This window comes from Gastrolobium bilobum, unplaced genomic scaffold (assembly GCF_033153095.1).
Source record: "Gastrolobium bilobum isolate Gb01-03AN ecotype WA unplaced genomic scaffold, APGP_CSIRO_Gbil_v1 utg29494, whole genome shotgun sequence".
Lineage (NCBI taxonomy): Eukaryota > Viridiplantae > Streptophyta > Magnoliopsida > Fabales > Fabaceae > Gastrolobium > Gastrolobium bilobum.
The window spans coordinates 58,166-71,740 of NW_026895958.1; the positions used below are offsets into that span (position 1 = coordinate 58,166).

At 33.4% G+C, this 13,575-nt stretch overlaps 1 protein-coding gene across 5 annotated transcripts; it reads right to left on the minus strand.

The window, feature by feature from the left end:
* Positions 1 to 808: 808 nt before the first annotated feature.
* On the minus strand, positions 809 to 5,895 carry LOC133296970 (uncharacterized). 5 transcript variants are annotated; one of them, XM_061496013.1, is made up of 5 exons: positions 5,747 to 5,895; positions 3,407 to 3,526; positions 2,071 to 2,903; positions 1,303 to 1,733; positions 809 to 1,200 (listed from the first exon to the last, which is right to left on the minus strand). In XM_061496013.1, the coding sequence occupies exons 2-5, from the start codon at positions 3,414 to 3,416 to the stop codon at positions 1,092 to 1,094; spliced, it is 1,383 nt and encodes a 460-aa protein (XP_061351997.1). In that variant the 5' UTR covers positions 3,417 to 3,526; positions 5,747 to 5,895; the 3' UTR covers positions 809 to 1,091. The 5 variants fall into 5 exon arrangements, with proteins under 5 accessions (XP_061351997.1, XP_061351996.1, XP_061351999.1 ...); XM_061496012.1 differs by lacking the exon at positions 5,747 to 5,895 and adding an exon at positions 4,871 to 5,035; XM_061496015.1 differs by lacking the exon at positions 5,747 to 5,895 and adding an exon at positions 4,777 to 4,808.
* Positions 5,896 to 13,575: the final 7,680 nt, after the last annotated feature.

Sequence of the window (13,575 nt, forward strand, 5' to 3'; positions counted from 1 at the left end):
GTTCCCACAACCACCATCTTCAGTATCCAGTCATGTTATAATCAGTATTTGACCGCGTCAAAAACGTCCGAATCACAATCTCAACAAAAATCAATCGTAAGCTTTTCTCTCATAACAAGTATTTAACTACTGCACGTACAGTAGTTGCAGAAATATAAATCTATATATATATATATATATATATATATATATATATATATATATATATATATATATATATATATACTTCAACGTCAAGAGGTCATCCGTTACGAAAAAATTTAATGTACTCGAGGCTCACCATTTATTTAGTGATCCTTTTTACATAAATGGAAAACTTTATTCTATTTCTATCCCTTCCTTTTTTGTTTTTTCCCTCTCAATTCCTCCTTTTTTTTTGGAAATGGACCACTATGCTCTGAGCCCACCAAAAAATATCTCCATCCATTACTCATGGTCTGAAATGACAAGTCATGACATGACAATTTCAATATAGGAAATGGATCAAGTTCCTCCCATTTTACATGTGACCTTAAAAACCTCTTGGCAGTAATATCATCCCACCGCCCTCTCCCATTTCCACCTCTTTTTATGTGTTCCTCGGTTATTTATAGCAAATTACTTATTCTATCTATTTTCCTGATTTGTAAAGTTCAATCTCCCTTCCCGAGTAACTACAGCAACATTTTTAAATTACATTCTTAACAACCAAATCAAGAGACTTTAATGATTAAGCTAGCTATATTCTAAATTTAGAGATTTTGGTTAAACATATAATTATGCAAAATTAATATAAACTAGGAATTGTTTGCAATAAAAAATCAACGATATCATGTATAGCAGTATAGGTAAGGAGAAAAAGGAAAAAAGCAGTGATGCAAGCAAGGCGAAAAACAAAGATTTTGCTTGCAGACATACTAATAGCAATGGCATGGCATTCTAAACCTATTGCACACTAGAGAACAACTAAGAATGAACATGCATGATACTCAAGTAGAATTTAAATGATTTATACTTGGACATGCACATAACTGGAGCTTTATGGTAGCAGGCTGTACTTTACTTTCTATAAATTTTAAACCATAAAAAAAAAAAAAAAAGAGAATAACCTATCAGAATCTACAGCAAAGAAGGCCCTGCCTCCAACCCCGGTGCTTGCGGCAATGGCTTCTATCAGCTTTTGCCATTCTGACTGGGCTGCTATTCCATTCAGATTGCAGTCTGCAAGCACAAAGATGCAAAACAGCCTATTAAGTCATACATAACTAGCAAAAAGGCTTATAAAAAAATGGTATTAACAGAAAAAGTTTTATGGCAATTTACACGGGAAAAGCAAAGGACCGCGTGCTAGTAGTGCTGCTATCTGATCGAAGAGAGATGCTACCAGAATAAGGGACAGGCCCCGAGTAACTTATACGGCTTGACACTGTGCCTAAAGCGGAGAAACTTGACTCGCCTAAGCTGTGACGAAGATGACTTGTTACAGCCTCATCATCTGACTTCACATCAACAGCCTTAGATGTATTTTCAGTTTCGTCGCATTTACAGCTACCAACTTGTTGACATTCCTTTTTGCCACAAGCTGTAGGAGCTGAAGGATTAAATTCAGAACTGCAGCTTCCATTCTCCGGAAGCATGTTATCACTGTTTGATTCATCAATTGCTAATGCCAATGTGGAACTTGCCAATACTGCTTCCTCAACCATATTCATGGACTCTTTGGACTTGGAGTTCAATTCAGGCTCGCCTGATACCTGCAAATAAATCACAAATATTACTTCATAAAAATTGCCCTCCCTAACGCATTCCAGGTAGGTCCATGTGCATGTGCACACACATACAAGCAAGCACACAAAATTTCCAAAAGAAATTATCAATATCAGAAACTAAATGACCTAGAAACTTCACTCAATAGTAGGTAAATTGTTCAAAGCTATCATGAACACAAATTCTGTTTTAAATGCTATAACTAACAACATGTAACAGCGATGGAAGTTTAAATAAGATACCAAAGTAATCAATCAATCCTTTAAAAAGAACATATATTTCAAAACAAAATGTTTCGATAACATTTGCTAATATGTTGAATACCTGTTCAACATTGTCATCAGAAGGCATGAATTCGCGTGTGCCTAGCTCTTGGAACAAAACCTCATATTCAGGTAAAACCATCTCTTTGTGGACATTACCAAAAAGTTTTACAGTAACATTCTCATCTTTGTGCATCAAATCCTTGGGCTGATCATGATTAGCAGAATCCTGGTCAGATTCCTCTGTTGCTGGTAGATTTAGTACATCGATTCCACTGTTGTCCTTCTGCTTTTCATCTTTTTTGTAACTCTCAGAAGGGAAACTATTCTCAAACATGACCTTGTCTTTGGTAAGTACTCCTTCATCAACACAGATATCCTTGACAACATGGTAATTACTCTCTTTGTAACTAACTGCTTGTTCTGCTTCACATTCTGTAACAGTTTTGTCCATATAGACATCCACTGAATTCTCAAAAGAATCCATTTCTTCCAGAGGATTAGCAATTTCTGAAGTAGGGAACCCTTTAACTGATTCTATATCATTTGGAAACTTTATAAGTGACTCTATATCCTTTGACGAATGACATAGGGGCTCAGCTAAGTCCCTTAACTGTGCTTCATAATCATTTTTCAGATCAATCATGCTCTTAGAAAAATCTAGGTCGTGTGTAGTCATACAATCTGCTGACTCCATGTCATATGGTGATTGATCGAAACCCCGTTCATTCTTCTTTAAATAAACAGAGACTTTATCCTCATATTCCTTCACTTTCTGGTTTTGTAATTTGTATCCAGCGGAGTTTTGATCATTACCATTGAACTCTAACGATTGAGATTCAGGCATAAGGCCAATATTTGAATGGAAGAAAGCTAGGTCACCTTCTGCACATTCTTTTTCGTACCAGTGAGAAATGAATTAGTAAGATTTGAATTTCAAAACAACAATAAGCAGATTGATTATGAAACACACACCATTCAAAACATAAACGATTTCAGTTAATCATAGGAAGCATCAATGTTTAAAATAGTTATATTATTGCATTGAAACATCAATGCTTAAAATAATTATATTATTGCATTCAAAGAACTGAAAGAACATATCCACGACCTAATTCATCAGTCAAATTGATAATCTTCAAGAGTTCCTATTCAATATATGAGTCAAGAAACAATCCACCCTCATCGAGAGCTAAGAATCATGGACCAACAAATTTAAAGAAAAAATAAAAAAAATACATATAGGAGGTCCATTTCAGGGATCACAATCTTGTTACTGCCCAATAGGTCAACCAAAGCCATTCTTGTCCAACCCTTTTTAAAGCAAAGAGCAAATACAAATGGCTGATGGAGATAGTTAAAAGAACCATTTGCAGATATCATAAACAGTTTGTTACCTAGTTTCATTGTGTACTTAGGTTCAAATACATTGGTAGATTTTCCGTGCAACAACCAGTGGTAATATCACAATTCTCCAACAAAGATACTAATCTGATTACAAAATATTCTGCTGGAACCTGAAAATCAGCAAACAAGAACAATTAGGTTAGCAAGTAACCAGCGTTAACTGTACTTTAATGAAAACATGAGCAATAATGGACTCAATGATTAATAAAGTATTCAAAACCAAGCACCAATAACAAGATTCTATTTCGATGCCACAAAAGATAACTTTACTTCAAAGAAAAGAACAGAACCAATCCACTATTCGTGAGAAAACTTTAAAATATTTACTAGGAATTCGATAGAGAAGAAACTCTGATTCTTTTTTCTAATACCCAGAATTTCAATTCCTATGTAGGGAAGGAAATTCTAGCTGTTAATGCTATTGAACAGAACCCAATTCGAGGCATGGCTCTAATTATAAAGGAGACCAAAGAGCATAAGAAAGGGCCATGGAGAGTTTCCCACAAGCTCGAAGAAGGTAACAAGGTTAAGATTGAAGCACTCAAAAACCAATAAAACTGGGGACCATATTTTAACTTAAGCTTCTAATATCCGCACAGCATTAGAATATATACCAATCAGTTTTGTTTATTTAAGAATATTTGAATCCACCCTAAGAGCCTATGATAATATTCAAGTACCAAAAAGCAAGTACCAGTTGCTTTTTCCTTTTATTAGTAAAAGAAATCGGCTAAGGAAGTAGAATCCAAAGACAGTACACAGCGTATAAAACGACAAATAAAAAAGTTTAAAAATCTCAAACTTTATGAAAGTTTTCAACTACAAAATTACAAACCGAAATTTTAAATCGCAAGGCCTACATAATAAGATTGCTCCCTACAAAATCCCAACCAATATTTTGTCCTTTAGCCTGATTAGATCTGACTCATCAGAATAAACAAGTTTAAATATCCAGAAAAGTACAGTGAAAAATCCCAACTGGGTTACAATTTACACCTCAAAAGCATGAAGGAAAACAGGGGACATGGTCAAAACGATAGAGATCTATCACAGATCCCAAAACCTTCACAGCCCCATAAAAAAAAGTGCTAAAAAATCATACCCGTATTGAAAGAGAAAATATGATAAGCCACATCTAATATTCTTCTAATCAGAGAAGAAGAAGAAGAAGAAAAAAAAAACTGAAATTTTTGTTATTCTCTCTATCTCCCTTGAGAACTGACAATTTCAGAGAAAACTCTAACTTCATCCGGAGTTGAAAGAGTTAAAAAAAAATAAAAAAACAACATGTAAGTATCAAAACAAAAGCGCTTTGAATTAAAAAATAAATAAAAACAAAGCAAAATTGGTTGATCATAACCATGGAAGGCAGAGAGAGAGAGAAGCTTCAGGACAAAAGAAGCACATAAAGAGACATTGATATAGCTGAGAACAAATCAGAAACAGAGAATTACCAAAGTCCAAAGCCGGAGATGAGGAAGAGTTTCCTTGGATGTGATAAATGTACTTCAATATTTAAGGGTTGAAAAATAAATAAATAAATTTTTAAAAAAAAGGCAGAGAAAAAAAGTTTAATTAATTAATTAATACAAACAATAAAAGCAGCTACAGAGTACTAAGAGATAATGGATGAGTTGTAATTATAGCCTTCATAATGGTCAACCGTTACTCTCTCTCTCTCTCTTCTCTCTCTCTCTAGCTCCCCCACACACCCTCTACCGTCTCGTTCTGCAATTAATGCCAACACTAAAACAAAGCAAAACAAACAGCCCCAACCCTACCCTCCAATCCCCATAACCAATAGGGTATATTATAGCATTAAATTATCACCTCTAACTCTACCCTGTCCTCCTATCCAAAATTTAATTCCACACCAAAAATTTGCAACTTTGCCTCTCTCTCACTATCTCCCACTTTCCAGAGTGTCCTTCATTTCCCACAATTGTTTCTGTCCAAAGTCTCCATCTTTATCTTCTGCCAAAATTTTCCCCACTCACAATCATCATCTTTTCTTTTTTTCTTTTTTTCCTTTTCCGACCAACCAAACAACACCCAGAATTTTCCAAAGAAAATTCACTCATCCCCACTGCCTAAAAACACGACCACTACATTGGAGCTTGACTGCGTTGGATCCATCCTCCGAACCACCTAGACTTTAGAGAAACCAAAGGGGGGGATGAATCTAAATGAACACGACACGACACAACAAAACACACGACAAAACCTTTGACTTCCACCTTAACAAACCCAAAAAATAAAATGCAAAACAAAACCAACCCACTTTGAGTTTGACAACGATGCCGAAGAATTTGACTGTTCCTTAAACTTACCGGCGAGGAGAGAGAGTTTTTGGCAGTCCACGGTGAGGGAGGTCAGAGAATTGTTAGCGTGCACCTGCGACCCACCATAGGATCCTGCAGCTTCAGCTTCTGATTTTGGCGATGTTACTTAGCACTTAGCTGTATACCAAATCTGAAACTGACTCTCAAATACCAACTTAGCTGTCTGTGCGTGCTTCTGTTTTTTTTTTTTTTCCTTCTCTTTCGATCTCTTTATATCACTATTTTTCAATTTTTCCTAATTTTTTAACCTTTTTTCTTTAGTTGTCAATCTTTGAATTGGGTCCCACCCAACGACGTGATTCAATTTTAATATTTCATCTTCCCCACTCAGGAATAGCCAACCAACTTTGGCTTTTAATTACATAACGATGGAGATTCGGTGGGGTGAGGATTTTCCTAATGCTATGGCCGTGCTAACATCACGTTCACCAATCACATTGACTTCAATTCCATTTAAAATGTCAATTATATTAACGGTTATGTACATTTTCCTTTTTTAGGAATTAGTATTACTACTTCATAAAGGTAGGATAACATTTTTTTTTTCTTATTAGATAAGATTGAATTCAATTGATTTCGATCTTTATATTCCTTACTCTCATATTTAAAGAGTGAAAGATATAAAAAAAAAAAAGTTGTAATAAAATTATATTATTTTTTTAAAGTTCATTTAACTTTTATTTTATTTTTCATAAGGAACATAAAAATAACAAATATAAAAGAAAAAACATGACAACATCTAAATCCGTATTACAAATTTATGCTTATGTGCTTCTAACTGATTCTGTCATTTTCTTTTCGAAGAGAGCTTATAAAAAAAAGATGGAGATTAGATCTCGTACCAAACTCCTCGAGTGCCTGCAACTAACTCATATTTAATGGCTTCTTATTTGTTAATTGGTTGAACAAACTTTCGTTGTTAACAGAAAATTAATATGCAATGAAAATGGTGATGAAGTAACAATATCAACCACATATTTATAATTATAGAGTAATGCTACGTCCACAACTCTTTCCCTCTTCTGCCTCACACAGTTGTTTAAGTGGTTACTTGTTGGTTGTTACATTGCTCTTTATGATGGGGAACTAACTTAAAATGACACACGTTAGTCCACATCCTTGATTGAATATATCATTTCAACGTCACTTTCATAATAATATAAAATATTATTATTTGCATATATTTACGTTTATATGTTTAATTTATTTAATAAGAAATTAGTATTTATAATTCAAATTTGACATTTTTTAATTCAAGTGGGAAAACTAAAAACCAAAGCATAAACGAAATTACAAACTACATTATCTAATTTATTTATTTTTTCAAATTTAACATATCTTATAATAAGTACAATAATTATCTTTTTAATAACAAAGATTATGTCATCTGATTGTTATTATTTTTTTTAGTACAAAGTCATCTGATTATTTGTATGAGATTTGAGTGCAACAACTCAAAATATCAAGAGATAGAATAGTATCCTTCTAACTAAAATTGAAGTCTAAAGAGATAAACTAATTAATGACTAGTCTAAATTTATAGTTTTTTCAAAAATATTGCTTGTTATTCCAAAATCCTCTAAGCTTGGTGACATGAATTGTTCATGCTACACTCTTAAACACTTCTCGATTGAGAAAACTTTTTAAGGTTTTGTATTTAAAACAAAAAACAAAAAAAGAGAGGCTATAGTGAAGTTCTTCCAATGATGTTGCAGATATTCAAGAATTCTTATGTAATTAAGTTCTACAGATTCTAAACGGTAATGCTGGATAACCAAATGATGGTGAAGCGAGAATTCAAATTCCAAACGATATATATGCCTATTCAAATATCAAAGTATTCATTTGCTGAACTAGTGGAATTTGCTTATCCAAATATTGATATATACTTGCTCCAAATGAGACAATACTTGAGTTCTAACAATATGTGCAAGGAATAATCAAATCAATCATGATAAGAATGCTGAGATCTATTTGCATACTTTTTTTAATACCATTTCGTGTTCAAGACTTCCAAATCACACTACTAGAAAAGTCTTATTTCGACGGAATTTTTCGACGAAAAAAATTTCCGTTGAAATTATTGACGGAATTTTTCATGGAATCTGTTTTCCGTCAATAATTTCGACGAAAAATAGATTCAGTCGAAAGTTTTTGACGGAAAAAGAAATTCCATCGAAGATTTTCGACCGAAAAGGAATTCCGTCGAAAACTCTTGAAAAAAATAGAAAAGAAATTAAATATTGTGAATTTTTCGACGAAATTTCAATTTCGTCGAAGATTTTCGAAGAAAAAGAGATTCCGTCGAAAACTCTTGAAAAAAATAAAAAGGAAAAGAAATTAAATATGGTGGAACTTTTCGACGGAATTTCGATTCCGTCGAAGATTTTCGACGGAAAAGAAATTCGGTCGAAAAACTTTTGAAAAAAAAAGAAATTAAATATAGTGAATTTTTTGACGGAATTTCGATTCCGTCAAAGATTTTCGACGGAAAAGCAATTCCGTCGAAAACTCTTGAAAAAAATTAAAATTAAAAACAAAAAGAAATTAAATATGGTGAACTTTTCGACGGAATTTCAATTCCGTCGAAGATTTTCGTCGGAAAAAGAATTCTGTCGAAAATCTTTAAAAAAATAATTGAGAAAGAAAATAAATATTGTGAATTTTTCGACGGAATTTCGATTCCGTCGAAGATTTTTTACGGAAAAATAATTCCGTCGAAAATTCTTGAAAAAAATAAAAGAAATTAAATATGATGAACATTTCGAAGGAATTTCGATTCCGTCAAAGATTTTCGACGGAAAAAAATTTTCGTCGAAAACTTTTGAAAAAAATAAAAAGAAAAAGAAATTAAATATGGTGGAACATTTTGACGAAATTTCGATTCCGTCGAAGATTTTCGACTGAAAAGAAATTCCGTCGAAAAACTTCTGAAAAAATAAAAGAAAAAGAAATTAAATTTTGTGAATTTTTTGACGAAATTTCGATTCCGTCGAAAATTTTCGACGAAAAAAGAATTCCGTCGCAAATCTTTACAAAATAATTGAAAAAGAAAATAAATATTGTGAATTTTTTGACGGAATTTCGATTCCGTCAAAGATTTTCGACAGAAAAGCAATTCCGTCGAAAACTCTTGAAAAAAATTAAAAAAAAAAGAAATTAAATATGGTGAACTTTTCGTCGGAATTTCGATTCCGTCGAAAAAAATTTAAAAAATAATTGAGAAAGAAAATAAATATTGTGAATTTTTCGACGGAATTTTGATTTCGTCGAAGATTTTTGACGGAAAAGAAATTCCGTCGAAAAACTTTTGAAAAAATAAAAGAAAATGAAATTAAAATTTTTAGTACATAGGTGTTTTAGAGACAATCTGAGAGTCAGATAAATCTATGTAGGTATAACAGGTTGATCATTCGATGAACTCAGTTAGCTCTGGGACAACATAACATTGCTAGTGCTCTATGTTGTCAAGAGATAGTAGGTGATATCATTGGTGAAGTTGGACTAAAAATCAAATTTAAAATCAGTGGTCCAATGTGGATGCTTCTCACGAGTGTATATCATTCAAGAAGATTATGTGATGGAACTAGATTGTATTAATGGAATAACTACTCGTGTCATTCAATGCATGGTTCTTTGATCAGGTAAAATTATGGTGATACGGCAATTGTACTCCAAGAATGACTTTGGCACCATCCAAACCTACTTGTCTAATAATATTTCAAATAATGCAGTTTCCTTTGGTTATTTCTTTTGCTATAACAATCAATAAAAGTCAGGGTCAAAGTATTTCTCATGTGGACCTATACCTCCCAAAATTAATACTTAGCCATGGCCAACTATACATATGCAGCACTTTTAAGAGTAAAAGGGGTTCAAAGGTTTGGATTAAACAAAATGAAGAAGAATCATCTGACACAACTAATAATGTTATGTATAAGAAAGTTGTTTAAATAATATATTTGGAATTTACATTTATCATTTAACATGACCACAACAACTTTCCTACACACACAACATTTTGTGGGATCCATAATTTTTTAAGCAAAAAAAAAAAAAAAAAAACTCCGGCACGCAAAACGAATCTCTATAACATAACACAATCATTTTTTTTACGATATAACTCTTATAAAACCCAATATATTTATAGGTTAATAGTTTCTCAGTTATAGAAAAAACTATTAATCTCCCTGTGAAGACAAACAAAATAAAAAAGAGAGGAGGGAACGGGGCAAGGCTTTTGATAGAGATGTGTGTAGGAAAGTATATTTTTCTCCTCCAAATGGAGAAATGTTTTATTTGCAAAAAAAAATAAATCAATTTTTATTAATAATTACAAAAATAATATTTTGTATACTTTGTTTTTTGTTTTTTGAAAATTATATAGGAAACGATGAAAATAATACATAAATATTTAAAAACAAGAAATAAAATAAAGTAATGTGAACTTTTTGTAATTACTAATAAAAATAGAAAAAAAATATCGAAAATTATTTCTTGAAAGTTGAATAACGCATGGTTTGTATTGTTGTGATGAAAAATTTCTTCTTGATGAGGTGGACAAACTTTTCACCCAGTACAGCAGTGCTTCTAAGCAACAAATATATTAAATCAAGAAATATGGATTCTAAAGAAATAGTCATTCCAGAAAACCTTTCATCTTACATATTGCGTAGCATCATACATTTTCAAGTGAAATAATGATATTATTTATTTTATTTTATAATTAATTTTTAGGTACAACGCGGAGTGATACACTACTAACGAGCTAAAACAATGTATCAAAAAAAAAAAAAAAAAAAACTAAATGGATAAGTTTACTATAATGGAAGCCATGTGAAATGCCTCTAGATGTGGTTACAAGGTAACCGAATGAGATGAAGCACACTAAATCCAATGTTTCCGCGAATATGATGACATGGCCTTTTAGTTATCTCACACGTGTCGCGCCCACGTGAGTACACTAACGTGCACCGAGCTGGGTGATGGTTAGTGGTTGCGCATCGTTTGGACTTTGGAAACGAAGTGAGAGATTACGTGTGGCGGAAGAGCAGACGGAGTGTCGTTTGCAGTGATCCAAATGGAACGGCAACGATACAACGCAACGCAAGAAACATTAAAAAAGAGTACAGCTGTACTAAAGAAATGCATTGACGAATAAAACGTCCACACTGATTTTTTTTTTTTAGAAAAAAAAAAAACTTGTCATGATTGAAATGGCCTTTAAAGTCAATGTCTTGTTTTAAATGTTAGTCGTGACCTGCCAAGCAAAATAAATAAATAAACATCCATTATTATTAAAAAGCTTGGATAGATAGTCATTTTTAATTACAAGGTATAAGATTTGAGTCTCACGTTAATTATATAAGTGATTAATATGAGATTTATATAGATCTCGAGCTCTCCTACTTCTTGAACTAGCTTTTGGGATGAGGTTCTCCCAAGGTTCATATCAATTGGTATCAGAGTCTTCCACTATATCTCCTGGTTGCAATCGAGCGACGCGGGTGGTGATGCTGACATTGTTGTGTTTACTTGGGGCTAGTACAATACTAGTGCAAAGCTAGCCTACTTGGGAGCCAAGGTGCGGAGCATGGTGAAATGTTACAATCTAATTGCAATGTATGAGACTTGAGTCTCACATTGGTTATATGAGTGAATAACGTGGGATTTGGAATTTAGCTTTATTGAGGATGTCTGACCACAAATAGAATTATGCCTTACTGAGGAAGCATGACCTCTTGCATAAGGTGTTTTTCCAAAATATTTCTTTTGATCTGATAATTTTATTTATCTTGATGGAAGTTTAAATAAACAGTTACATACTCTAAAAAAAAAACCTTGCTACTAATTTAAAAAAAAAAACAACTGATCCTATTCACTACTCCATCGTTCCTAAAGATTGGGTCAAATAATAACTTTTTTATTTACAACGACACTTTAAAATAAAATAACAATTTAACAAAAACCTTAACATTCTTTCTCCTTAAAATTACTTTTGTCCTCAAGAGTAATGTAAGAACCTGCACCGTTAAATTAGGAATTTAATTAATTAATATGAGATAATTCTATAATTGATCCTAATAATTATGAGAAAGCTTAAATAATTATGATAATTGGTTAATAATGTTGAAAGTCATTTTTCTGACGAAAAGTGCAGATACCGGTTCTGCGTCACGGTATAAATGCGTAACGATGAAGTATCCCGAAAAATTATGAAAAGTATGTATATGTCACTAGAATAATATAGGACTAGCGTAACAAGTTTCAGGTCAAAATAATGAGAACTGGTGTCAGAACTGATACCGGCTACGTAAAAGCGCGTACCGAAAAAGTACTGCGAAAAATAAAATAAAAATATGACAAATCTTAGAAAAATGAGTATGTTCAGAATCCTAAGTTTGTAATTAAAATACTAAGCGTGACTATTAGTGCTAATTCAGTGTGATTAAACGTAATCCGCCTATAAATACTAAGAGGCACAGATTTCTAGGTCATTTCCTCTCATGCTACGTGCCTCCATTTTTCTAAAACTCCACCAGCCACCTTGCCACCCCTTCCTCTCCACTTTGTGAGCCAAAAGGCCACATTTCCTCTTGGTTTCTTCACCAAATACCATTGTGTGGGTGTGCCTTAGACTTGTGAGGGTGAAAGGGAGCCTTTTTCTGGTTGCTCAGCCACTGTTGTGGTTGTTGTGGGCTGACTTCACTGTTTGGGTTGATGGAGAGCTTGTGTCTTGTTGGTGTTGTTCCAAGAAGTCATTTTTTGTGAGAAGAAACCATTGTGGTGTGTCATTTTCGTACACTTTCAAGTCAGAACCTTTGGAGCTTCATAGAGAGCTCCAAGAACATTCATTTCTCTATTTTGAATTGTTGGTAAGCTTCACCAACCTTGATCATGAGTTTCCTTAGTTAAAAATGAAGCCTTGATGCATGTAATAAGCCAAAGTTCCTAACTTAAGGTTGGGTAAGGTTAAACACACCAAGGAATGCATGTTTAAGCTTCTAAAATCGTTAAAAGAGCAACATTTGGGAAGGATATCTCGCGAAATGCAGAACTGCATTCTGTCGCGAAATATTCGGATATAGTATCTGGATATTGATATCAGGATATGATATCAGGATATGGGTCGTGTGATATCAGAATATGCATATCCGGATATGATATCCAGATATGGCCCCGACATATATCCAGATATTCTGAGAATTTCGAGACAGTAACTGTACTGTTCATACAGAATGGCATTTTGGGTTTGTGGACCCATGATTGGTTAATGTGGACTTCTGTAATAATTAATCAAACTCAGAATCAAAGTGATTAAGGGCTTATGGCTTTGTGAGAAGTCTAAAGACATGAAACGTAAAAGGAAGTGTTGTCTTTATGTTATATGCTTATAGATCATGAGTGTTGATATATTTGTTGGTATAAACAGACTGTGAGAGTGCTGTTTGTGGACCTTGAGCTTGGTTGGACTCTTATTTGGATAGTTAGCTTGTGAGGTAAGCTTTTGTGTCCTCGGTTTAGCTATTGTTGGTTCCACCATACCCTATGGGGGGATAGTTTATATGCGTGATGTGTTTTCATGTATTGATTTTGGAAATGCTGTTGAGCTGTTATGTGCAAGTGCTTATAATACGCATGTGTTGTTCCACCTAGACGGTAAGCCTGTGTATGTATGAGACATGCCATAAGGAGACTCTGTGGGTGGGTGTAAGTAGTGACTTGCATTGAATGTAGGCAATAGACGTATTTAGGTCCTGCATTTCTCTGGCCAGTAGAATAGTTGACACACATGACATGATTATTCTGCTGCATTG